Genomic DNA, 27,312 nt, shown 5'->3' with positions numbered 1-27,312 from the left:
GTTTTTACTTAACATTACTGATTTGGCAACCCACTTCTACACGTACAGGAAATACTTGATGAAAAATTTCCTATGACCAGTGTGTGAAATTACTAGGGAAGATGAAATACATTCTATGCTTGGCTGCCCATTCGTAGGTAGCCTGAAAATGAAGTGTATTAAGCACAAACACTTTAGAAACTCATCTTCCGACATGTACTACTTCTGTCTACAAATAGTGAGCTACATGCACAAAATTGTTTATTTTTCTTTATTATATACTCCAGGTCAGAGAAAGAACAAAATCATAAATGAAAAAGACTGTTATTGACTCAGCTGTACACAGCAACTTATCACAATGTGTTGTTATCACAAAGAGCTGTTATCTCACGCACCATGTCAAGGGAAGGGCAAAGTACCAATCAATCAAGTAATTAAAATGATGATGATAGTGGCGGGAGCTGCAGCTGGCGAAGAACAAAGAAATAGAAAGGCAATGCATCCATTTACATCAAAAGCAAAGCAGAAGAGATGTAACAGTCTTAAGACTTCGACATTTTTTTAACTGGCACGCAGACACTCGCAGTTTATTACACATTACAAAAAGTAATGGCTGTTAGTGCACGTGAACCCGACAAACATCAGGTGACGAAGACAGAGGTCTCGCCTCATTAACAAAATAGGAAAATTATCTTTCTCTCGTCATTATCTATAACTGTGTTATTCGGTGACACTGATATTGCGCTGGCAGGCTCTAGGCAAGAAGGACCAACAAGGTGTAACTGGCTTTGTTTGAACAATGCTGACGTCATCCGGTGCACTGTCTTACCGAACAGGTCGGGCACCACGAATGACGGGAGAAACTGCTAGAACAATCTCAGATCACAAGCCTTTAGTAAACAACGTGCAGGGATCAGACACGTTCCATGAGGCTAATAACAAACAAACAAAACAAACAAACAAACAAAATTGCAGTCATAAAATCTCACTCATGTCAATCTAACAATGGCTTCGTGGATGAGATTTCTGCGCTGAGATGCTGCACACGTTGTCCAAGGTGAAAATGGTGCTAATGAACCGTTTACTAAAGAACGGGGTGGGGTGAGGGGTCAAACGTCGCAATGTGTGGCTCGTGGTAGGTTCCTTGCCTCCTAAAATCACGGTCATATATCACAAATCAACAATAAACAATAACGTTTAAAAGTCACACAGATATAGTCGAAGGGAGATAAATAGCAACAGGAAATCGAAGGTGAGCAGAGGTCTTGCTTCTGCCTTGAAGGTTGCAAAGACACGCTGCAATGTGTGTCAAGCACCGATTTCCTGGCACGCCTCCATGTCCACAGCCTTCCCAGAAAACCCTGCTCGACGTGGATTCGTTTCCGCTACTTACATTCACTGTGAGTGTTGTCATTAAAGTATCTAACCTCGGGAGTATTGGTATACCTCACTGCAAGTGTTGTAGTCAAGTGCTTATCTCCCTGAGAGTGTAAAGTATTTGCCACCATGTGAGTGTCTGTAGTCCCTAGTCTTGCCGAGTGTTGTAGCCAATTACCTGACCTCACCGAGAGAGCTGCAGCCAGGTACCTATACGATTTTGAATGCTCCTGACGACATCGTCAACATTTGAACTGGCGTTAGACCCTCCCCGCCGGCGCTTGCTGAAAACCGTTGATAACGTCATTATCGATGCGTTGTCCAGGTCGTCCCTCGCGTCCTCCAGCAGTGACATTGTGTCAGTGTGAACGCTTCCAAACACAGAGGTCAGCGCTTCGTCAGTGCTACTGGAAGTGTGAACGACTGCTGGCAGCACGACGAGGCTTCGCTGCTGACACCTGCTGCAGCCCCCGGGGTCGAGTCGTTCCAGCGCACGGCCAGCCGCCATCCGTCTCGCGTGAACGCATTCAGCCGAGAGTCACCCGCGGTGGGAGGACGCCGGACCTGTCCTGCCGCCGGTCCGAAGAAGGCGACCAGCTCTGACGTCACGTCCAGCATGTCGGCGTCAGAGCCCTTCTCCGCCACGTGCTGCACGTGGTCGCAGACGCTTTGGCAGCATGCCAGCTGGTGCTCCATGTCCCCCAGGGTCTGCTCCACGACGTCCTCTGCCCTGCTGTTCTGGCTGATGAGCGCGAACACCGTCTCGTACAAGCATGCGTCCACCGCGTCCTTGATGACCTCGGCCCGCCGGGTGAGGGTCGCCAGGATGTCGCCTTTCCACCGCGGCAAGTCCTCGCGGTGCCGCCGCGCCTGCTCCAGCTGCTGCTTCAGCTGCGGCAACAGCAGCTCTTCAACGGCCCGCTGCACGTCCAGGGAGAACTCCTTGGCACGCGGCCACTTGACGAAGGTCGCAGGTGGCGTGACCTTCGTGCGAGGTCAGCTTGCAGTCTCGGCACAGCGGCACGCGACATGGTTGACAGAAGAAGCGGTACTTTTCCTGCGGATGTTGCACGCACGAGCGCTGGTTGCTGGCTGGGTCCTGAGGGGAAGCCTGCATTCTGCTTGACGTGCGACACTTGCTGTCAGGTGCGCTGACATGGAGGTCGGTACACAAATCACACAAGAGCTGGTTGCAGTCGTCGCACACCTGCGTGGACGTAGCGTCGCGACATTCGCCGCACACGCAGGCACCCTCAGACGCATGAAGACGACCTCGCGAGTCATTCTCGATGTAGAAGTTGACCTGGAACTTGGCAGCGCCCCCTGATGGTATCTTCACCCTGGTTCGACACGTAGGGCAGGGGAAGGAACTCCGGGACGACTGCGTTTCGATGAGCCGGGACAGACACTGCAGGCAGAAGGTATGGAAGCATGGCAGAATGCGGGGTGACTTGAATCTCTCCAGACACAGCGGGCATTCCTGGTGCCTGGACTCGGGGACTGATCATGTGCAAATGACAAAAACAACAACAGAAACATTAATTAAGATGTGATAGTAGCGCACTTTTTTTTTTTTTTTTTTGTCTGTGCTGTGATTAATCAGGGTTACTCAAAATATGTGCGAGTGTGTGTGCGTGAGAGAGAGATGAGAGCTTATCAAGGCATTTGACTCTCAGTGAATCACATGACTCTATAGGATTACCTTAAAGCGACCAACCGACATTTTTGAACACACAATGAGCATCATGTATCCTTGATTCCTACATTCTTTTTACAGCTTGATTATAATTTTTCTCACGTTGCGACACAGAATAAATCAATTATCTTTAGTGTTAATGAACTAATAACACGTTTTTGACTATGTAAACATAATAATGACGAACAACCTCTCATACAAGTCAAAACTTACTGTCGTAGTCCATCCAGAAACAGAGGGCTCTGGTTACTTTCCCTAGCACAGTGTCCACAGTGAACACACAGACCTTCGCGAAGAGAAACAAGGCGCTATCCGTTTCTTTTTCTTCTTCTTCTGTTGTTGCTGCTGTTGCTGCTGCTGTTTTTCTGCTGCTATTATTTCAACTGCTGCACCGCAGCGGACTGCTCAACGATCGTCTCGATGACCACACGTTTTGCAATCATCGAAGGGTTGGTGTCTTTATCAGCGATGATAACGCTCGTTATCTGAATGTGTAGATGCTCGTTGGGAGCAAACGCTGACAGATCATCTGCTGCTGCTGAAAACCAGCAGGCGTGCTTGTACTGACAGACATAAACTAACTAAAAAGACTTTTACTGACACATAACATATAACAAAATAAAGCTGTGAATTCAAACTAACCTGTTTAATCCAATCATAAGCAAGAAACATTAATAAAAGTAGCCAAGCAAGGTAGTTTACATTTGAGCTCAAGCATAAATATCGTATAACGAAAAGGTTTTTAATGCACGTCGCCATTACATGACCGAAAGAGCATGCATAAAGAAGATGAGACGGATGGAGGGACGGTCGGACAGACAGACAGACAGGCAGACAGAGATAAACCGAGCCAGGATACTAATGCTATTTACAAAGTGAATCCAACAAGTCTGTCACCGCATACTCAGTATATAGTGGCCAGAGGGTTAGTGTTAGTAACAATATGTATATAATATTAAAATAATATGTAGTCTGTCACCGCTTACTCAGTGTTCCTGTAGTCTGTGACCGCAAACTCAGTATTCAATGCTCTACACCAGGGATGCCCAACCTACGGCCCGCGGGCCATATCCGGCCCGCGAAACTTCCTCCCACAGTGCAGGAAATCGGCATGTTAGTAATAAAAAAAGACCGGAAAAAAAACGAAAAAATAAGGGAAGAAGAAGTATTTATCCCTACGTAGGGGCGTCTCTCAATCTTTTTTTCGATGGACGAACATTTCGATTCAGTGCTCCGACTTGGTGTCTCTACGATGCAGTCGGACATTCAAAGGTTGGTTTCGGGTAAACAACTTCAAATATCTCACTAATTACTACATAATTAATGGTAAGTACAACTTGTTTCTAATAAAAATGGTATCTGCTCTATTTATTTTTTTTTTTGTATATTTGTGAAGCGGCCCGTGACGCGCATGTCGGAAATGTGTATGGCCCGCAGGCCGAAAAAGGTTGGGCATCACTGGTCTACACTAACAAGGGATTGAACTCTCTGGCCACTATACTGAGTATGCGGTGACAGACTACAGGAACGTGGGGACAGCTGTTGTCGCATGCTGAGTATGCCTTTTAGACACCTATCTCTGTATACTCGGTATGGTGCCAACTGGCTGCTGTAACTCTTACCTATACACTTTTTTACTATCATCTTTCCCTTCATTCTTTCTTTTATTTCTTTGTGTGTGTGCGTACCTGTTGCTACTGTTGTTGTCTTTACACCTTTGCTCCGGTATCGTCCCCTTCCCTGCGAATTGCCAGTCCTTGTATAATGTCTGTGTGACGTGTCAGCCATGTTTGTGTGCCTGCCTGTCTCTCAGCGCTGGGGACGCACCGGTAATATAACGGCCGCTAACAGCAGACAGAGACGTAAATAACGTCTATGCAGCAGACGACGGTTGACGTCATATTCCAGGTTATTTTTATCCGGTTGGGGGGGAGGAGGAGAAAGGTCAAGGCCTTTTTTTCGCTGACTGTAGCAACGCCTGACGTCATGCCCTTCTTACGTCACGCGTCGTCTGCTTGATGCCGTTTGCTGCTCGTTGTTATTTCTTCTGCTCTAAGACATCATGATACAAGACGTAAATACACACACGACTGTAAGACTATCTTTTGATGGCACTGATTTTTTGATTGTAGAATGCATTCTGTTATTTGATGTCTCTAAAGCGAACCATCTTTTGTTTTATGGGGCTTTTGTTTTGTTTTGTTTTGTTTTGTTTTGTTTTGTTTTGTTTTGTTTTGTCAATGCAAACATCCAAAGGAAGAAGCTATTGCGCGTTTGAATTTTGTTATCGATTTTTCGTTTTACCTTTTGTGACTTTCTTCCCTTCTTATAGGGGAGACTACCCTATAGTGTACGAGTCTTGGAGCAGCAGTTACCTATCTCCACCAATTCAGCCTATGTTCTTATTTAAAATCAAATTTTAAAATCTTATGATACTACCTGTGGACTACTGTAAAGGATTTAATATTGCATTGTCACCGAATATGAGTAACTGATGAAGCTCTCAGACCTCTAGAACAATAAAAATTTATGTTTCTTATATTTTATTATTTCAAGCATTATATTGTATTATTACTCCTCTTAGATATCGTCAAAAAATAACCCCAAAAAACTTAGCAGCTGATGGTGGCAAGGGGTAAATTTGTCTGGTTGAAACCACTGGACTGAATACCTCCATTTTCCATCATTAAAGGAAAATTGCGTGTTCCTTGGCCGAATACATTACATTCTCCATGTTGGGGCTGAAAACATCCCAAAGAAAGATTTAAGTTTTAAAGGAGAGTCAAGGGCGTTCACTTCCACACTGTTTTCAGCAACACGTCCAGGTGTTCAAAGAGACTGACAACACACCATCTGCTGCTGTATTTGTTCTGTTAACCTCAGATTTTGTATCTTTCACAGCCTTTTTGCAGCCTTTTCAAGGTCTGATTTAAATTCACGTTGATAGCTTTCTTTAGTCTTTCGTTTCAGGCAACACACAGTTAAAGACAAAGTCATGACATGACAAATTAACTGAAGATTATAATTTTACGTTGAGTATTTAGCAACATAAGAAATGGGGATGGAAATACTGTTGTCATACAATTAAACTTCGCATAATAATCTGATAGAGAATACAAAAGAAAAAGGCTCAGTTTTAGTAAGCATCGCGAAATACATGCTCTAGAGAAGCATCAGCAATTAAGAACAATAGCGTGCTCATCAATATACAAGCGATATAGAAAAACCAGTGGCACTGACAAACAACAACAAACAAAAAACTAAACAAAAACTTGTTATCGACTCATGCTATGCTGAAATATAAAATTATTAAAATAGTATATGCGAACTTTACCGGCAAAATTCATCACAGGATCTCTCTTGAAGAAAATCAAATGGTAGTAGTAATAATCGTAATAATACAGGAAAGCAATACCTCAGTTAAGAATAGAAATCTAAAGTCTCAGGCAAGATATAGCCGAAAGCAACAAATCTTGGTAAATATAATTGGCATCTGTCCCTTACATAGCATAGCATAACTAGATACAAAGATTGAAAAAAATGGTTTTTCACTGTTAACTCATACCTGTTGTTAAAGCCAAAAGATTGATTAATACTTTAAAAGATAAGGATTCCATGATTGTAAAACTAGAAAATGAGAAAGATATAAATCAAGAACAGCAATATTTACATAATAAACATTATTAATTAAGTACAGCAAGCAAAGGAAAAAACCTTACAAACACAACCCAACAAAGTTTGGGGCTACACATAGCAAAATGCAAAATGATGCCTTGATAGACATACTAAGATAATTTTGGGGGGAAAAGTATATGCTCTTTAATGATGTACGATTCCATTCTGTATGGAGATGAGCAGAAATTAACCGTTCATACATTTCCTCCCCCGTATGTTAAAGATTAATTATCCTCCCTTCCCCTATATAGTTCTTGACTTGAATTGGAATATCTCCAGCCCCAGCGCCATTGTTTGGTTGAAACCACTCGACTGACCATCTCCATTTTCTATTCGTACAGGCGGGTAGCTTGCCTTATTAGTTAGCTCATTAGTTAGCTCTTGTCTAAGTTCTTCTACCTTCTTGGAAATTTCCGTTCAAACATTGAAAGGGAAGTAACTGTGTTCAGAAATGCCTAAGCTATCGTAATTAATCAATTTTTCTTTTACTAAATAAAGCGCTGTAGAGGTCTAAAAATATTACAACAATGCTTGGGTTAAATATGTTCTACTCGCGCCAGGTGTTTGTGCGAAGGGTGGGACAAATGTAACCTACTCGTCGAAGGTATCGTGTACTATCACGATATATATATGGGTGGACACTAAGAACGTTGCTCTTGAAGATCCTGATCTTTATATAGATGCTGAGGCCAGTGGATCTCCAGATGGGCTAGAGCAGGGGTCTCAAACTCGCGGCCCGCGGGCCAACTGCGGCCCGCCGGACAAAAGTTTGCGGCCCCCACCTCAATATCAAAGTTTCCTGTTAGTGCGGCCCGAGTTTGATACTGTTATATCTTCTCCTCTCTCGCTCCCACAGAGGCCCAACGTGTCTTATTTGCACAGAGAAAGTTGCAGTGCACAAAGAATACCATTTGAAACGTCATTACACAACTAGACATGCTGAGGAGTATGCAAAATACCAGGAGAATGAGAGATCAGCCGGGTTGCTAATCTTAAACACATCTACTGAGGCAACAAAATTTCTTTAAGAAAGCAACCAAAGAGAATGACGCAGCAGTCGAAGCTAGCTACGTGGTTAGTGAGATGATTGCTAAAGCAGGAAAGCACATTACAGGCTGCAAGTATTGTCTGTCCAGAAAAGAAAGGTCAGTTTAGCAACATCAGCCTTTCTGCCAACACCGTAGCAGAGCTCATTTCTGACCTGTCAAGTGACATTTTATGATCAACTGTGTGAGAAAGCAAAATGTTTCATATATTATTTCATATTGTATACTCAGTCGCTCTTGATGAGACCACAGACATCGCCGACACTGCCAACTCGCAGTCTTTGTCCGCGGTGTTGATGACACTTTTGAAGTCATAGAGGATTGTTTCACAATGATTCCAATGCATGGCCAGACCACCGCTCAGGAGATATTTCACCAGCTGCGTGATGCCATTGAGAATGCCGGTTTTGCCTTGAGGAGGTTTGTTGGAATAACAACTGATGGAGCGCCATCAATGACAGGGAGACTGGTGGCACTTGTTCAAAAAACAAACAAACAAACAAACAAAAAAAAAAAACAACAAACAAACAAACTGGAAGAGGAAAGGTGTGGAGGAGGCCATTGCTCTGCACTGCATTATTCATCAGCAGGCCCTTTGCAGCAAATGCCTGAAGTTTGACAATGTGATGTCTTTCGTTGTGAAATGTATCAACCAAATCAGATCCAGGGGCTTAAAGCACAGAAGGTTTCGTGCTTTTTTAGAGGAAATGGAGTCAGAATATGGGGATGTGCTCTACTTCACCGAGGTACGTTGGCTCAGCAGGGGAAACATATTGAAGAGATTTTTTGAGTTGAGAGCCGAAGTGGAAAAGCCTTCATGGAGAAAGATGGGGGTTGCTGTTCCTGTGCTAAGTGATCCAAAATGGCTCATGACTTAGCTTTTTTGGTTGATATGACACATGAGCTTTAACGTACTGAACAAGAAGCTACAAGGTCAGGGCAACTTGTCAGTGCTGTCTATGACAACGTCAGAGCATTCTCTACAAAACTTATGTTATGGAAAGCCCAGCTTTTCTCAGACAACCTTTGCCATTTCCCAGCATGCAAGGCACTCATGGATGCAGGCACACCGTTCAGTGGTGAAGATTATGTGGATGTCATTTTGAAGCTACAGAGGAATTCGATCACAGATTTGCGGATTTCAAGACGCACAGAACCACATTTCAAATTTTTGAGGACCCCTACTCCTTTTATGTACAAGATGCTCCTCCTGTGCTTCAAATGGAGCTCATTGACCTGCAGTGCAACTCTGAACTCAAAGCCAAGTTCAGGGAGGTGAGTGAAAAGCAGACAAGATCGGGCAATTTTTGAGAGAATTGCCCCCTAGCTTCCCTGAGCTTCCCGAATGTTCAAGCGGACCATGTGTCTTTTTGGAAGCACATACTTTGCGAAAAGCTCTTCTCTACCTTGAACTTCAATAAGTCCAAGTACAGATCCAGACTTACTGATGAGCATCTTCAAGCAGTACTGAGGGTCTCAGCTGCTTCCTCCCTTAAGCCAAATGTTGCTCGGCTATGCGAGAGTAAGCGCTGCCAGACCTCTAGCAGCAAGAAGTAGGCAGAAGAAGCCATGTTCAAAACAGTTTATGTTCAATGTTCCATTCATGTTCAGAAAGTTAAATGTTAAAGAAATGCTAATACAGACATTTGAATCTGAATAATAATAATTACATTTCTCTGGTCAGCAACTATATTTTCTCCTGTCTTCTATATCTGCTGTATTATTATTATATTTTCATTTTCAATTTATTCATTTATTACTAATTGATTTATTTTTTCTTTATGAATTTGTTAATTTATTTTTATTTTTAACACAAAAATAAGATGAAAAAATAAGACATTGATAACATTGGAATGTTTTTGTAAGAGCTTTTCTTGTGGAAAACCTGATGCGGCCCGGCCTCATCCAGACTCTGCCTCCAGTGGCCCCTGGGTAAATTGAGTTTGAGACCCCTGGGCTAGAGCATTGCGAAAGCTCGGTTGGCTTCTAGTTCAGTCGCCATCTGCTTTAAAGTAAATACGATGCTTATTAAAGCAGATTTATGTTCCCTACTATTTAATTATTCTCAAGTTTCAAATTGCTTTAGTCCTCCTCTAAAATGTCGTCTATAAGCAACTGTTGGTGAGAAGTGGCAATTGTGCTTTAATAGTTATAGTCATCAGGAGGTCGAGACCTTCCACCACGCGGTTCAAATGTCAGTCCCCTACCGTAGGGTGGATAAGAACGGGCAGCAGCTTTAGTATCTCGGTTGTTCCAACATGTCAAGTTAGTGCGAACATCATTGATAAGTGATAAAATGTCGTTTCTCTGAATGGCTTCAAATTTAACACGCTGAAATGGGTTGGCATCTACTGTATGCTGAAGATTAACTCTCCTTATTTGCCCGATGTAGTGTTTGACTTGTTGGCTTATATTCCTCAAGTTGGCATGAGTCGGCTGAAACCACTCGAGAGAACGCCTCCATTTTCCGCCAGTGAAGGCGGTCAGCTTGTGCGTTTCCTCGTGAAATGCATTTTGTACGTTACGGTATGTCGCTGGGGGATGCATTTCAAAGAAAGATCCGAGTTTCGAAGGCAAGTCAAGGATGTCCGCATCAACACCGTTTTCAGCAACACGTTCGGCATGTTCAAAGAGACTCTGACAGCATGCCAGCTGCTGCTCCATTTCTTCTACAGTTGCATCGATCTCAGACTTCACACCTTGGGCTTCCTGATTAAGCTTCGTCAGTTCCTCCGTTAAACTCTCGTAGACGATTTTTTTAATGTCGTCTGCTCTTTTCAAGAGTTCTTTTCTTATTTCTTCTACCTTTTTGTTCCAATTATTCTGATGTTCGTGTGCAGCGCGTAGCTCTTCCTTAAGCTTTGGCTCAAGAGAGGCATCAAACATTCTGCGAATGTTGGACAAAAGTTGCTTGCCACTATCTGCCATTGAAGACAGGTCGCACGAAGGATGACCTTCGTGAGAGGTTAGCTTGCAGTCTCGGCAGATGATGGATTTGCATGTCTGACAAAAGAAACGAATAATTTCATGAGGATGCTTGTCGCAGAACCTGTCTTTTGTTATCATGTGAGGTTCAGAGTAGAAGAGTTTAAGCTGAGGACGGTGTGTGATTTTGTGACAGGAATGGTGCCATGGACACGCTTACAATAATCACACATTAGCTGATCACATTCAAAGCATTTGTGAGTTGCGGCCATCGTGCAGCCCGTTGCACACGCTAGCGGCTGTGACATCAGAGACTCGGCGTCAACCTCGGCTTCAATGTAGAAGTTGACCTGGAACTTGCTGACGCCACCTGGCGGTATGTCGATCTTTGTTCGGCACGTGGGGCAAGGGAAGCTATCTGTGCCCTGCTGGTTATCAACGACTCCTGTCAGACACTGCAGGCAGAAGGTGTGGAAGCATGGCAAGATGCGAGGTGACTTGAACTTCTCCAGACACAGCGCGCACTCCTGGTGGCGGTGAGTTCGTACAGGTTGCTCCTCTTTCACTGTGGCTGATGCATCTGAAGTAGCTGCAATCAGACGGTCATACTTAAGACACAAGACCAAAGATAAAATTACAATTTTCGGACCAAATGTCAGACTGAAGAAGGTGAAGAAACAAGAGAAAATGTAAAAAAAAAAAATGTAAACGACACCAACAACAACGCCTCTTTTGCTGTATATGTGTACTGTTTGTTTCTTATGAGTTATTTGATCCTATGATGTTTTTCCTGTCTCTTTATACATGAATTTACACATATCTATCTATTCCTCTTCTTGCATCAGGTTGCACATAAGGCCTCAACTCAGGTACACAGCAATGGCGATGATCATTTTATTTATTTTTGTTCAGAGCCAACATGCACTACACGCAGGCCTGACGAGAGGGGGGGACAGGGGGTCTGGTGTACCCGGGCCCGCGGCTGTCAAGGAGGCCCGGCCTTGGTCAGTGGATTTTTTTTCTTCTTCTTATTGAGATTCGAATTGTAAACATACATTATATACTGGGAAAACAATTTACGATTACAAGTACAAGGGGTCCGGAGAGGTCGTCTGTCCCGGGGCCCGGGCTGGCTCTCGGCGGCCCTGACTACACGTATCAACAGCTGACAGAAAGTAGTCTACAAGCCACGTGAGGTGAAGGTCACATGTATGCATAATACTCCGAAATCGTCCATGGGTCATAACACATGCATGTAACCTCCTCCCCAAGTGGATGATAAACCACTTACGGTTTGATGTCCGTTGTTGACAGGCGTAGCGTTGTTCGACCATGTTGGCTCACATAATAAAAAAATAATTGTCGACATTGCTGTGTTCAAGCCTACAAGTAATCAACATTATCTTTTAATGGATTTTCAAATGATGAACAAACGACAAAGTTTTGGCTGGTAAAAATTCGCTTGGGTTTATTAGTTAATTTGTGCATATGCAAGCATGTCTGTTTGTGTAGAATCTGTGTAGACACATATACAGTCACTGATACTGACATACAGTCAACTCAAATGCTACTATACTTTATAAACATATGATACGACTGCTATACATCAGTGTAAAAGCGATTTGTGTCCTAGATTCGTGGAGCAAATTGAATTTACTTCCTTGACTTTTAGAATTTTAACCAAGTGGAACAAAGTCACCCATTAACTGGTGCCACATAATGTAACATACACGTTACATACACAATCTTTAGCTCACGCATGATATTAACAAAACAACAAAAGACTTACAGAGACGATGTAATGAGTCCATCTTGGTAAACTGTTGGTTTATGGTCCTTTTGCATCAAAATCTACAGTCGACCGGGTATGTCAAATTTACAGATCCGATAAATAAGCTGGTGTGTTCACATATGTAGTTTCGAAAATTGAGGCAAACAGCTTCTTGCTGTGCTTGCACTTGAACACGTACGCTGGACAAGCGCGTATTTAGGTAATTCACGAACTAGTCTACTATTCTACAGATATAAGTTCGTGATGCGCCCTTGGGTAATCACGTGACCTTATTTTTCGTCATGCGATGCGCATGCGCAGGTGAACAGAAATTCCAAAACGTGTTGTTCCTTGCCACGCCAATGACAATGACAATTCTTTATTTACGAGGGGTAAAATAAGCAACTGAGCGCCATTATGCTTATACTGAGAATGTATTGAAATCTTTGGCTTTATAAAACACCGGTGTTTTTATTGTAGTATCTGTACATCGATTATTCCATTATTCCCCGTTATTCCAGTACAATTATTACTAAGCATTACAAATATTTCGGCATTCTTACGACAGCTAGATGTGAAAATAAGGTTAGTTAAATTCTTTCCGGACATTGAACGAAACCGAAAGTAAGATAAAAGTAAATACTGAAGACTGCGAACCAAAATAAATATTTTATAAATATGATATGGTTCCAGCTCATAGGGCCTTACACTCCGCATGTGTGTGTGCGGGCGTACTAGTAGTGTCAGTATGTGTTTGCATATTTTAGAAAGATTTAAAAAAAAGGACATGAATGAAGCCAAGGCAGATACAGATATTTTTGTTCTTACTACCGAACATTTAAAATCGTGATAAAGCTGAGATTGTTTGGCTCCGTATGTGTGTGTGTATGAGATATGATTTTTTTCTGTGACCATTGATCAGTAAATCATGTTTTTTAATGGCCAAAAGGAGGAATGCTCTCGCTCTTTCGCTCTTTAGGGGAGAGTACTCTTAAGATTAGGAATGAACCCTTGAGCGCAGTTACTGTTCCTGCTCATCCGCTATCGTCAAGTTGCAGACGATTCTTTATCGGGGTCTTGCGATGCCAGCGGCAAACGGTTAAGACCTACTCTTCTCCCCTTTGTTTCCACGTCGTTAGTTCATGCTTTAGTTAAGCTTTTTGTGCGTTTAATACTTGTATCCGCTTTCACATAATAAATAACTGCTATTTTAAAATTATAGCGCGCTAAATGATAGTACTAAGAGAACGAGCGTGGTGCTCGGACTCCGTGTGGCAGCAGCAGTAATTAATAAATATGACCAGGGAAAGAGCTCTCTGGCGGCCCCACATCAGAACAAAAGACAATCAATAAAAATGAATGCTGCGGCCCTTTGCGTCAAGTGGGCAGCCATCACTTGCCTGCAGACTGCAGTAAGCAGCGTGCAGCTACACCATGGTCCAAACAGCGGGAGGACTAGATGCATCTACTCGGCGTGCTAAGTAAAATTGTCACTGCTATATTTTCTTACCTATAAAGGTATTGTTTTTTTCTTAATAATTATTTGAACACTAGTTGCAACATCCTGCATGGCTGTTTGAAGTAAAAGCAAGGTCAACAGTAAAATCGTACTTTTGTTCCTTCTCTTTTATTTTCTTCCTTTCTGCCATCCCCTCCACAGCAGTAGAGATATGGCGACTTACCAGGCTATATAACCATCTGCAAATCAGTGTCTATCGGGGAGGCTTCTTCCTCCCAGCGTGTGAATTTTCCCTTCAGCCTTTTCGTCCTGCCACTGCCTCTTCTGGCACCACCCCTCCTTCCTCACTTATCAGCCGATCGCCTATCCCGGGCGTGTGAGCATCCTACTCCACCCTCGGACCCCTTTACTCACCACCACTCCATTCCCCTCTTATTTTAAGGTCAGTTTCTTCCCGACATTGAAACGAAACCGGAAAAAAACCCCAGGTAAATAAAAATACGGAAGATTACAAATTGAATACTTTATCATAAGCATGACACTGTACTCGGTCATCCCTCTCTATGTGAGAGAGAGAACTTATTTAGGCAGTGAATCACGTGATCCTATCGGATTATTGCAATAAAGAGTGCGACAAACTGACTTCTTTGCACACACAATGTCTGACACATCACTCAAAGTCCCAAAAGAATTTTGTTGTTTCCTTTACCTTTTTATTTACCTGTTTATATTCTTTATCTAGACACATAATCTTTGTCCTTCCATATAATATCTAGTATAAAATTCCATTTCACCATTAGTCAATAAAGGCAGAACGATAATTTCACGCCGCTATATAAAGGAAATAAATTATCTTTAGCAATAATTAACTAGTAATATGTTTCTGACTATGTAAATATGATAATGACAAAGTCTTGTGGCCAGCGCTCACACCAGTCAAAATTTGCTGTGGTAATCCATTCGAAAAAATTTTTGAATATGGCGTCCTCAATGCACTCATTTTCAACTTCGCCAGATGATTTCTACAGCTGCTCCTAGTACTGCAAATTTCGCTTATTTTCCCCACTTGTTCTCGCTTAGTCCGATTCGGAAAAAAAAAATAAATAACGGCTGCCCCTTTTAAAAGAGTTGAACGTAAGTGGTATCTAGTGAACACCTTAGCACTGTCCAGTCTTTCTCTCTTTTTTATTTAATATGTCAAGAGTTTTGGTTAGCGTACTGCGCTTGCCTGAAGGATAATTGTGTTCAAACACAAAAGTTATTGCTGTTGTGGTCGTCGCTAATTTTGTTGTTGTTGAATTATGTTTAATGAAAAGAAATACTTTTTTTCGTCAAGTGTAAAAATTAAATCATGAAATCTGAACCACGTGTTCTTCTAATTTGAACTTAGTGACTTTAAATAGTTAAACTGTGCAAACTACAATGGTTTGGTGAACATATTCTGAATTCTCTGCGTATACAATAAAAAGGTTTCACAAAGATAAACTTTTTGTGTACATATATATATATCTGCTTATTCCACTTTACAGTCATACTAAAAATATCCAACGAATAAGTTTGCTAGTTGTGTACATTCGACATGAACTCCGTTAGTACCTAACAACATACACGTGTCGGAGGAAAATCTGTAAGTACAGCTATAAAGATTCTCGTTATAAACAAAATGTAAAGTCTCAGGCTACATAGAGTAAAAGGAAAAATTATGGCACGACGAACATGTTGAACATTATTTCACTTTACTATGCATAAGCGACACTAGAAATATTGGCACAGTTTCACAAAAAAAATCGAATTTTAAACACTTGTAGGCCTCTAAAAAATTTTTGTACAATGCTTGTGAACGGTTTAAAAGCAATTTTATAAAACACTTACAAATATGCTTCTACAAAATAGTTTAAAGGTTTAGACATGCCGTGGACAATTATCATACATATAAATTTCGTACAAGCTCAAGAGAAGGACTCCGTAAGTAGATAAAGATATTCACAAATATTAGCTAAATACATGCTTTAGAGAACAACCAGGGCTAAGGAAAGATTAGCGAGTATAGATATATATTTACAAAAAAAGAAAATGTAATGAAGTATTAGCCAAGAAAGAACACCTCGAGTTACCAACTAAAAAGTTTCAGGCTATGCCGACTTCAAAAAAATTCTGTAAACTAAAATTAAATGTTAAAATAGCATGCGCAAATCTTAGCGGCATAATTCAAGAGAGGATTAATCTTGGAGACAACAGAACTGTTTAGCGATCACTGTTCTGGTCAATCAACCAAGTGTTTGAACTGATAACATTTGCTCTTTTTCCCCTCATTAGCCTTTGTTCAGTCCTATTTGATTCCACTTTTGTCATGCAAATAAAGTTACTGAAACATCTGCTAAAGCAATCAGTGAACAGTATGTCTTTAGTCAGCATCCTGCTGTCTGCTCAGAATGTCTCAAACTTCCTGTATCCCCCAATGGCTAGTCCACTTTGTGGATGATCTTGTCCAAAGCACAAGGTAGACTGTGCTGGGTTATTACAAGCTGTATTTCCCTGAAACCATTGTCCCGCATGCAAGGTTGATGTCACTTTAATTTTTATCATCCGTTCACCTGACTGCAGATGCTGTGGCAGTCAGATGGGGCTCTATGTCTAGCAAGTGATGTCAACCTTTTCTATGTTTCGGCAAAAGGAATCTAATATTCTTAGCTTTAACTACGCCTGCCTCACTTGTTTTACAAAAAGGCTTTTGTCTTAAACTTCTTACCTCTCGGGAAATCATTTTTACAGACCAGTCATTAGCCTCAGCATGAAAATAAAATAAAAAACGTGAATGCTTACTGCAAAAAATGCGGGCAGTTCTTCTCATTAAAATTTCATTATTACTAGAATAACTTCTTTTGGTGCTTGGGAAAAGAATTCAAAAATGTTAAAAAATATTTTTTAATTAATTTTTTTTTATCCTCTTCAAAATCCAGTTGCCAACAAGAGGAATGTTGCATGTGAAGCGCAAGGAATGGGCGCCCTAGAAGTCGCTTCGTTCTAGTGTCAATAAGAAAATTATGTTAACAGTTTGTTCCTTATATTTTATTATTTTAAAGCGTAATATTGTATTAGTGCTCCTCTATGATATCGTCTATAAATAACGAGAAGCTCATGGTAATAAAGGGTATGTTTTGCTTCAATAATATTCAAATTCATTCTGTGTCAAAGAATGAGATCAACTTTTCCAATACATCAGGTGAGCTTGAAGGTTGTTTATAATGGATTGAATGTCACCTGTCTGGAAGTTACATGTCTGGACGTTACCAGTATTGAAGTCACCTACCAGAAAGTAACCAAGCTTGCTTTTTCGCGGATTCCCAAAGCGACCATTATACGTGTTCTGATGATGCATGTTGTGCCCCGTTTGCTGGGGATTAGTTATCTTTATGTCTCCGATATAGTACGTGACATATGTTTTTAGATCCTCCCTTCCGGAAAAACTGTTCGGTTGAAACCACTCGACTGACCACCTCCATTTTCCATCAATAAAGGCGGCCAGCTTCTGTGGTACCTGGCCGGATAATATACACCCTGTATCTGAAGACGGTATCTCAAAGAAAGATTCAAGTTGTGAAGGCAAGTCAAGGATGTCCGCATCCACACCTTTTTCAGCAACACGTTTAGCGTGTTCAAAGAGACTCTGACAACACGCCATCTGCTGCTGCATTTCTTCTATGGCCTTATCAACCTCATATTTCACATCTTTAGTATCATCTTCCAGCTTCCTCAAGGCCTGATTTAAACTCAAGTCAACAGCTTTCTTTACGTCGTCTGCTCCTTTCATTAGTTGTTGTCTTACAACTTCTACGTTTTTGACCCATTTATTCTGCTGGTCTTGAGCAGAGCTTAACTCTTCCCTAAGCTTCGGCTCCAGAGAGTCTTCAAACATTTTACAAATGCTCGATAAAAACTGCTTTCCCTTTGCTGCCATTGAAGACAGGTCGCACGAAGGATGACCTTCGTGGGAGGTCAGCTTGCAGTCTCGGCAGATGATGGATTTACAGGTCTGACAAAAGAAACGAATAATCTCTTGGGGATGCTTGTCGCAGAACCTGTCTCTCGTTATCATGTGAGCATTGCTGCAGAACTGTTTAAGCTGAGAACGGTGTGTGATTTTGTGACGGGAATGGCGCCATGGGTACGTTTACAATTCTCGCACATTAGCTGATCACATTCAAAGCACTTGTGAGTTGCCGCCATCGTGCAGCCCGTTGCACACGCTAGCGGCTGTGACATCAGAGACTCGGCGTCAACCTCGGCTTCAATGTAGAAGTTGACCTGGAACTTGCTGACGCCACCTGGCGGTATGTCGATCTTTGTTCGACACGTGGGGCAAGGGAAGCTGTCTTTGCGCTGCTGGTTGTCAACGAGTCCTGTCAGACACTGAAGGCAGAAGGTGTGGAAGCAAGGCAAGATGCGAGGTGACTTGAGCTTCTCCAGACACAGCGCGCACTCCCGGTGCCTGTTGGTTTGTGCCGGCAGCGCCTTCCCTACTGTGGCCGTACCTGCAATTATATATTTCTGCAAAGTTCATACTTAAGACACGCAGCTAAAAATTAAGGTGAAACTGTTTGGATTAAATTCGAGGGTTTCAAAACAGGGAAAGGTAGTTAAGTTTGAAGAAAAAAGATACAATTTCAAGAGAAAGAATGGAAACAGCAGCGCCACATGTTTTAAAGGTAATGGGAAATAACCAACAAGTTGAGATTAAATGATAAATACTGGCGATCTTACATTTCCGCGCACTATTTTGGGTTGCAAATCATTCGTTTGTTTACAGGCATGTCTAAAATACAACTTTGAGACAAATCGTGAAGGCCACCATTTTTGGGAACTCTTTCATGAAAGAAAACAAACTGACTCTATTTCGTCATGTAGCAGCAATTTTTTTAACAAAAGCAAAAAAAAAAAAAACAACAACAAAATGTGTTTAGCTACGACAGGGACCTATTCGTAGTCTAGACATCGAAAATCTGATTAACAGCTTGTTCTCTGTAAGAAAGCTTTAACATCAATGTAAACGGACTTGTCTTGATTGTGTTCTACTTTTGAGAAAATATTGGGGAACGACGACACTGGAATTGTTTTAGCGGGAGAATATGTAAACATTCTTCCAGTACACCAGAGATGCAGAAGGAGGTTTATTCATTTTTCAAATGCATTCTTCTCTTTTACACAGAGATCGTTGGCCGGCAGTTTCTGCAAAGTTTGCCGTATCGAGACTGAAGCTCCTACATCAGCACTTTATGTTACTATTTGTAATGTCATGCTCTGTCAAGCCAATATTCTCGTTCGGTCAGTTATCCATTGCTGTTCTTCGGTCTGTAATTTCACAGCAGTCTCCAGATCCATAATGATGACTACATTTAGGAAACTGAACCTGGCCACTCTCGGTGGAATAGATCGGATCATTCGACTTTAAAAAAAAAGGAAAAAAAAAAAAAAAAAAAAAAGTCGTCCTCCAAAATTTGTCTTTAAGACACATCTGTACGTCAACGTTCCCTTTGGAACCCAAAAGTTTTGAACCAAAATAATACAGAATGTCAGTATTTGTCACTTCGATTCAACTTGCTGGTTCACTTGCGTTACATTTTTTATATAGTAGCTGCTAACATCTGTACAAGTTTTAGACACAGAAATTGCTAATACTACAAATGCTTCAATTTTTTCTGATTATGCATAACTTCTAACGGCATGCCGCATAATGCAGATAATGACTGTTAGGGCAGGGCTTCTGCTTACGCAAAAAATTGCGTACAGTACGCATTAAAAGTTCGGGGAACCCCTTCAATTTTCGTCAATGGGGTCCCAGGGGACTCCTTCAAATTTGGGCGAAGAACAGATACAAAATTGGGTAAGTGCAGTGTCCGACATCGTAGCCCAATCTATTGCTGTCGTCTGCTACAAGGTGAGAGTTACTTCCCTTGCACTGAGGTTTTTTTTTTCTTTCCCCCTTACCGGGAAGAGTTCCATGAACGTATTTCCAAGATGTTGACAGCATAGTTAAAATCATCATCTCAGAAACGGAAAGAAAGTGAGCAACCCAAGTACAGTGAGCGTAAGCTCATCACAGATGCTTGCACAGACTTCACGGCACAGACATCTCGCCGTTTCTGACTAGCTCTGCAGGTTAGGGTAAAAATATTTATGTACGAGCGCAACGCATAGCGAGCGTTGTGAACGTCAAATTATAGCGGGACCTGATCTTATAAACTAGGAGTAAATGAGCTAATTGAAAATTTATTACGCTAGATTCGTTGGTTTACTCTTTCAACAGAACAAAACTCACATAACTACGAACAGTTTCGCTAAATGAGGAAAAACGAATACAATTATAGACATACTAATTTCTGAAAAACCTTAAAATTTTCACTGCTGCTTGCATGTCAAACTTATTGGTCAACAAATACAGACTGCAAACATTTCACACAGTTTTACTAAATGTTAATAAATAAAGTTGTTAATAAATTTAAACGCTACAAAGACTCGAAGTGACATCATCGAATCCTGTTTGCATGCGGAAGTGGGACGAATAGTGAGCTCGGAATCAGCCGAAAAGTAACGGACGTTCCCGAAGCTCGTTCCTTACGTAAACGCACGAAGGGAAAATGAAATTTGTACCTAGCCAATGGTGGTCCAAATTAGCAGAGGAAATTGAATTTCTTTTCTCCGTCTGATTTTGACTCCTATTAAATCAAAGCCTTTTCCTATTAACTGGTGTCACAAAATGTACTGAACCAGATTATAATATAGTGCTTTTTAGTCTTTAACTTACCGCGACCGGCGCGACGTTTCGCCGAGGCCATCACCACACTTTGTGGGTTCATGGTTGTCGTGTACCAAGACCTTCAGACCGGGTATGTTGACTCAACAGAAGTTCGGATCCGCTAAATCAGATGGTGTGCTCATAGATGTATTTTCGATGTCTTCGGTAATACAATTTCTACCCGTGTTTACTTCAGAGGGCACACAAGAGACAAATGTACGTTCTGGTATGTAGCTGTCACCTGCAACGTTTCCTCATGTACTGCGCATGCCCAGGTGAAAAGAAAGTACGTTGATTCGTGGAACACTTACTGAGAAATGAAAAGAAATGATAAGAAATCTTTGTCAGTATAAAATAACGGTAGTTTGATTGTAGCTGCTGTGCATGAATTATTTTATCCCTCATTATTTAGATGTATGTTTTACAAAGATTAAATAATTTTATCCGTTCAAAGATAGAATGAAAAATAAAGTCAGTTTCCCTGGCATTAAAACGAAACCGAAACTAAACAAAAAATGCAAATGCGGAGTATTACTACCCTACATAAATACCATATCACTGTTGTCTCTCACGGCACACCCTTCTGTGTGCGTGGGTTTTTTTAATTATTATTATTTTCCCTCTGTGACCTTTATTGTTAAAAATGACCAAAGAAGTCATCCATATAAGTAAGTGGGGTTTTTTTTTAACAGGGGAGAGTACTCTTAATGATTATGCAGAACCCTTGAGCGCAGTTACTGTTCCTGCTCATGCGCACTCGAGAAGTTGCAGACGATTCTCTGTAGGAGTCTTGCGATGCCAGCTGTCAACGGGTAAGACTTATTCTTCTTCCCTCTGTTTGTATATCGCTAGTTCATGTTTTAGCTAAGCATTTTGTGCATTAAATACTTTTATTGTCTTTCGAATAAAATAAATAACTCCGCTTTTCGAAATTATGGCGCTAAATGATAGTACCAAGGTAACGAGCGTGGTGCTGCGACTCCATGTGGCGATAGCAGTAAATATTACCAGGGAAAGAGCTCTCTGGAGGCCCCACATCAGAACAAAAGACAATCAATAAAAATGAATGCCGCGGCACTTCGCGTCAAGTGGGCAGCCATCGCTTGCCTGCAGACTACACCATGGTCCAAACAGCGAGAGGACTAGATGCATCTACTCGGCGTTCTAAGTAAAATTGTCACTGCTATATTTTCTTACCTATAAAGGCATTGTTTATTTCTTAATAATTATTTGAACACTAGATGCAGCATCCTGCATGGCTGTTTAAAGTAAAAGCAACGTCAACTTTAAAATCGTACTTTTGTTCCTTCTCTTTTATTTTCTTCCTTTCTGCCATCCCCTCCACAGCAGTAGAGATATGGCGACTTACCCGGCTATATAAGAATCTGCAAATCAGTGTCTATCGGGGAGACTTCTTCCTCCCAGCGTGTGAATTTTCCCTTTAGCCTTTTCGTCCTGCCACTGCCTCTTCTGGCACCACCCCTCCTTCCTCACTTATCAGCCGATCGCCTCGCCCGGGCGTGTGAGCATCCTACTCCACCCTCGGACCCCTTTACTCACCACCACTCCATTCCCCTCCCCGCCCTCCATCTCCCCATCTCACTGGCATACAGAATAGTCTGTTGCCGGAGTAAGAAAGTGTCGCATTAACTGGCCAACACCCTCTTCATGTCAAGACTAAAATAGCAGAGAGGACGTTTCAAGTTAAATAGATCATTTAAATATATTTTTTTATAATTTTGAAAATGAATCCATTAGAATGATATGTCATTCATACCAAGCAATATTGGAAAGATCTTACCAGACCAGTGGCGCTGTTACATAATAATAATAAGAAGAAGCGAAAAATAAAATTAGGTATATATTATGGCTCGCTAGCGTGTAAGAAAGCAACAAAGGTCCTTCACTGGCTTATCCTGGCTTTCTGTTCAAATGTTCCCCTGTATATCAGGGATTGACTCTGACTCTAGTGTCCGTCCCAAGGGTTTTCTAGACAGACCAGAAATTCGATTTCATTATACTTCCAGTGTAGAGAAGTCCTGGTGTTTGCACACGTTCTTATAATTCTTCTAGCCACGAGCAATTTCAAATGAAAAATTGGTTGCCCAGTTCAAACGGTCGCTGGCATTGGAAGTTATCAGAACCTGTTATCAGAAGTTCACAGACGACGAGAAGGAAACCAGCATGGTTAACTTGCGACTGTTCTACACAACACTACACGTTCACCTTGCTCACCATGACCGAGAGCCACACCTTGGAAGACTCCACAGCAGCGTCTGCAGTTCGTGTTTCATCTTCTTTCTCACAGCATCTGTATGCTGATTCGTGCTCAGCACCAGGTGAAAGACCCACTATTAGCGCTAATTAGTTTGCACCTCTCCACCTCCACTCCCCACTGAATCATCTCGAATTTTCTTCCCTGCGCGTTTTCAAAATTACAATGCAACTAGAGATTCGGCGAAATATACATCTTTGTAGACGATAGCGGGTACCACTTCACCCTGAATTGGAATGGCATCCGAGAGGTTGAAGACAGCAAGGCGTAGCTGTTTGATCTTTTAAATAAAATGACTGAGGATTCGCGCGTCTTTTCATTCATCTACAGCACGTCAGTGCCTCTATTTCTTTGTCGATCTTTCATTTATGTAGATAGACGTACTCGCACAAATACAGCGGATGATTCATACAGTTGAGTCTGTGTGCATGAGGTTGGGAGAGGGGATAGAGAGAAGGGAGAGAGAGACAGAAAGATGTGTGTGGAGGGGAGAGAAAAAAAATAATCCACCGCTGATATTCAAGGGGAAGTGGGATGAAGAGTGTAAACTTGTGTGTGCGTGCGCGACCAAGTGCGTGCGTGGATGAGTGTAACCACATGTGCACATTCGGTTGTTAGCAAGCAGCAGTATAATGATCCTAACTCTGACAAAAGTATTTTTGTTTTCCTGTGCTAACGGCACACAGACTACATCTATGTCATTTCTTCCTACAATTTTGGAGGAATTTCGGTGCCCTGGCGTCTGTGATGTTTTTCCCATTTGCTTCAGCAGGAGCAGCAAAGTGTTTCCGTCACGTCAACAACAACAAGACTAGAAACAATGACACGTGAGCGCACGCGCACTCGGGACTCTCGACTAGCGTGGAGGTGAAATACTTGAGCGAATAAGAAAGAAAAAAATCCAAAGAACGCCGGGGAGTTTGACATTACAAGGTTTGCTCTGTTCCTATTTCTTCGCGGACAAGTGTAAGTTTAAGCAAGTGGGCTGTTTGTTTGGGGATTTTTTTCTCCCCTCTGAGGTTCATGCTGTGCTCCCCGGGTCAGCTGGATGCTAGCTCTACAAGTTTTCTCAGCGTTCGTCGTGCCAATCTTAGAGCCTCGTCTGCAGGTTTATTTCTTCCCTCTCAAAAAAATAAATAAATAAATATGGAGTCCATCTTCCGTTCCTCTTCAATCCATCATATTTCTCCCTCCCTCTCCCCGGCGCTGTTTTCTGTACTCTTGTGTACACACCCATGTAACGGCTGTTTCCTTCCGAAGCCTACTACCTGGAAGTCCACGTTGCACAAAGTGAAACCCATCCTGAGAAAGTGACCCCTGCCCGGCATGCCTTGCGGTTCCTTCACTGAGTGACGTCAGTCACGAGCTTTACTCGCGGACCTCTCGTGCACCTGCACGTGCTGTCGTCTTCTGACTTTTCGCGCCCTTAGTATCTGCTTCCTGGCACTGCTGCAGGCTGGGATAGAATCGTAAGGAGACTGATGGTGATAAGATTCACGCACGTGCACTTTCAAGAGAATGCATGCCCACGTGAATACTTTCTGATAACCTCGTACTTATGTTCAAACGGAACCCAGAGAGACAAAGCAAGAGAACAGATCACACTTACTTCCTGATATTTCTTGCTGCTATTGGCACTCAAGCTCATGCAAGTTACCATGACATTAATTTGTCGCGATCAGATGTTTGTGAGTGTGTGCGCACGTGCTGTTTTTCCCAATAAGGAACTAATACTTAAAGGGGAAATCTTCACCCAAACGATCAAGATTATTTTTTTTAAGTGAGAACATGTTAATCGTTGTCAAATAGACCAAGACGGTGATTATGTTTGACAGACAAAGAAGGTAGACAATGATGCCTTATTCCTAACAACCGTCAGAGCTTTGCTGATGACGTCACTGTGACCACTCATACCGTGTATACAGGGCCATGCTTAGGGGCAGGCAGACGAGGCATCTGCTTAGGGCCCCGCACATTTGATTAAATAACCGTGGCGATCGTGGTGTCAAGGGCCCGGCCCCCCGGACCCCGCGGGGGGTAAGAACGGGCCTTTGTGTATAGACAGTGTGCTGGTCACTTCTTGACTACTTCAATCTAATATACACGATACAGGATAACTTTATGTGGAATATGGCTTTAAAAATATGTAATCTGGATTATTTAAGTAAGTTTTATGTAACAGATTTTGTAGGGGTGTGTGTGTGTTGGGGAAGGGGGTACACCATCTTTTTCAAGAGAACATTTCTATTGCGTACCCAGAGAGAAAAAGAAAAGCTGTCATAAGCACAAGATGAGAGAGCACAGACATACAGTCTAGACCAGGCCCTGAAAGCACGCGCCAAGATGGCCGAAACGTTCCAATTGTCATGCAGCGAGGAGACGCCGGGCGGGTGATGGTTGATGACGTCAACCCCAACGCTCTTCCCACAAGAGGGCGCTAGCAGACACTGTAGAAGAGGAGGGAGAGGCTTAAATGTGGCCTGCAGACATAATATGCATGTAGCTGGCTCAAGTAGGAACTCTTATACCCTGCTTTCTCTCCTCCCTCCACTCGAGCACGCGAGGAATCTGAATATTTGTTTGGGGAGGGGTGGATTTTTTTTTTTTTTTTTTATCAACTGACCTGAAAACAAACATGCGTTTGAATATTCGATAAAATGTCAGGTTCCCAGCCTCTGTGAGTGTGTGTGTGTGAAGATGGCGGCGTTTGCTACATAACACATTGCGCCGCCCGAACTGTCGCCACCCATCGGCCAACTTAGCATGTCACAATCTCCCGCTACGAGGCGCCACTTGACCCAGCATCATACAAGTGCTATCTTTAGAGCTGCGCTGTCTGTCCATGCGTGTACTAACCATGTTTTCAACAGTTTGTCAGACCATACACACTTGTTGCATGATCAGCCCATGCCCAGGCATTAAGTGCACTAAACACAGGCACTTCTGAAGCCCTTCATATTTATACAATGATATACACGTGGTTGTAAATAACGGGTGAACTCCCTTTTTAACAGCTTTGTTGTATGAAGAGAGTTCCTTTAAAGCGTCAAAACAAATTTCAGTCAAATATTTTGATTTACATAAAAATTATGTTCATTTTCCGGTGGTATCTGTAAAACAGCGAGGCAGCATCGGAAAAGCAGATGACGATCTCGGCGCGTTTAAATCTGGGCATGCGCACACAGCTCTTTGTACTCATCATTGCGGCAACACCACCAACCACGAACTTCATGTACACGTCCACGCCACCAACAGAAGCATCTGTGCTTCACTGTAGCTATGGTGACGGACGGCACCCACTATCCCACACCCATCCCTCGTTTAGCAGAGCGTAACTAGCCGTTCTCACCCAATGCCACCTAGCGGAGAGCTGAAACTCAATATGCCACGTGGCGGTAAAGGCCAAGATGTCATGGTGTGTGAAAAGATATTTACTGTGTGCTGCCGTTATATTGACAAAAGTCTCAAGCATTCGGCATGTGAAGTTTCCTTTGAAAAGTCCTTTTCCACTTGTGCTGAGTGTTAGCGATGGAGATCGAATACTGCTGCAGTCGTTGGGCGGAAGTGACAAACTGTGCATGCAGTGTCATGAATACACCATTGATCTGTTTGTTTGTTTTGGTTTTTTTTTTGTTATTGTTATTGCAATAAATGCATTATTACTTTTTTTTGGCAAAAACTCCTCGACCTTCTTGTTCCACGACTGAGAGCCAAAAAACTGTGAATACAACAAACCATAAAGCTTGATGTTTTGTACTTCTGTCAATACGAGATTCCGCATTGTTTGCTCCTCGTCTTGATGTTGATACTTAAACCGGAAGCAAGTTTGTGCTTTGGCCTCGTTCTAGACGTAAACGCGAAAAATTCGTCTGCAAGCAGTCCAGCAGAGATAACCGTTCGTTGTGAAGCTCGCACATTTAGTACAAAACTTTAATGTGCATCAAAGATATTACACCTTGATAGTATCATGTTAAAAATAGAATACTCTAATGACATCAAAGATACTATATCAAATTAAGACCAAATCGGTAAACTGCAGATATTACATCACGTTAACACTAGACATACTACTAAATAGTATAGCATCTGTATCATGCTAATATCCGATAATGATCACTATAGGAGAGGTGCTACATCACACTTGATATTTTAACGTATGTTGTCATAATGGCGACTACGATTATATTTCTAACGACTGTAAAGCAGAGCTTGTATCCTGCAAATGCAGTTCCGATAACACACCACGAGAGAGAGAGAGTGCGCATGCGTTGGATTCAGCCGCCTGCAGGCCATCTGGCGCCACTGACCCGGCGGTC

At 42.2% G+C, this 27,312-nt stretch overlaps 3 protein-coding genes across 4 annotated transcripts; all 3 read right to left on the bottom strand.

The window, feature by feature from the left end:
- Positions 1-235: 235 nt before the first annotated feature.
- On the bottom strand, positions 236-4,197 carry LOC112557009 (E3 ubiquitin-protein ligase TRIM56-like). The gene is made up of 2 exons (XM_025226574.1): positions 3,266-4,197; positions 236-2,856 (listed from the first exon to the last, which is right to left on the bottom strand). Exons 1-2 carry the CDS (start codon positions 3,276-3,278, stop codon positions 2,267-2,269), a joined length of 603 nt encoding a protein of 200 aa, XP_025082359.1. The 5' UTR covers positions 3,279-4,197; the 3' UTR covers positions 236-2,266.
- Positions 4,198-9,629: 5,432 nt separating this feature from the next.
- On the bottom strand, positions 9,630-21,005 carry LOC112555240. The gene is made up of 5 exons (XM_025223547.1): positions 20,731-21,005; positions 18,023-18,460; positions 17,467-17,834; positions 11,025-11,306; positions 9,630-10,866 (listed from the first exon to the last, which is right to left on the bottom strand). The coding sequence occupies exons 1-5, from the start codon at positions 20,780-20,782 to the stop codon at positions 9,916-9,918; spliced, it is 2,091 nt and encodes a 696-aa protein (XP_025079332.1). The 5' UTR covers positions 20,783-21,005; the 3' UTR covers positions 9,630-9,915.
- Positions 10,802-12,926, bottom strand: LOC112557010 (E3 ubiquitin-protein ligase TRIM56-like). 2 transcript variants are annotated; one of them, XM_025226576.1, is made up of 2 exons: positions 12,488-12,926; positions 10,802-11,287 (listed from the first exon to the last, which is right to left on the bottom strand). In XM_025226576.1, the coding sequence occupies exons 1-2, from the start codon at positions 12,507-12,509 to the stop codon at positions 10,836-10,838; spliced, it is 474 nt and encodes a 157-aa protein (XP_025082361.1). In that variant the 5' UTR covers positions 12,510-12,926; the 3' UTR covers positions 10,802-10,835. The 2 variants fall into 2 exon arrangements, with proteins under 2 accessions (XP_025082361.1, XP_025082360.1); XM_025226575.1 differs by lacking the exon at positions 12,488-12,926 and adding an exon at positions 11,990-12,047.
- Positions 21,006-27,312: the final 6,307 nt, after the last annotated feature.

This window comes from Pomacea canaliculata, linkage group LG2 (genome assembly GCF_003073045.1).
Source record: "Pomacea canaliculata isolate SZHN2017 linkage group LG2, ASM307304v1, whole genome shotgun sequence".
In the NCBI taxonomy this organism is placed as follows: domain Eukaryota; kingdom Metazoa; phylum Mollusca; class Gastropoda; order Architaenioglossa; family Ampullariidae; genus Pomacea; species Pomacea canaliculata.
Note: the sequence above shows the minus strand (reverse complement) of the source record. Positions and strands in the feature narration are given on the sequence as shown.

Bases quoted from the DNA above. Each gene is read 5' to 3' on its own strand.
- LOC112557010 (XM_025226575.1), bottom strand. From the start codon at position 12,032: ATGGTCGAACAACGCTACGCCTGTCAACAACGGACATCAAACC. The intron at 11,288-11,989 runs GTAAGTGGTTTA...GTCTGATTGCAG, and splicing joins TCAACAACGGACATCAAACC to CTACTTCAGATGCATCAGCC.
- LOC112555240 (XM_025223547.1), bottom strand. From the start codon at position 20,782: ATGAACCCACAAAGTGTGGTGATGGCCTCGGCGAAACGTCGCGCCGGT. The intron at 18,461-20,730 runs GTAAGTTAAAGA...ATATAATTGCAG, and splicing joins GAAACGTCGCGCCGGTCGCG to GTACGGCCACAGTAGGGAAG. The intron at 11,307-17,466 runs GTACCACAGAAG...TTGTGTCTTAAG, and splicing joins GGTGTATATTATCCGGCCAG to TATGACCGTCTGATTGCAGC.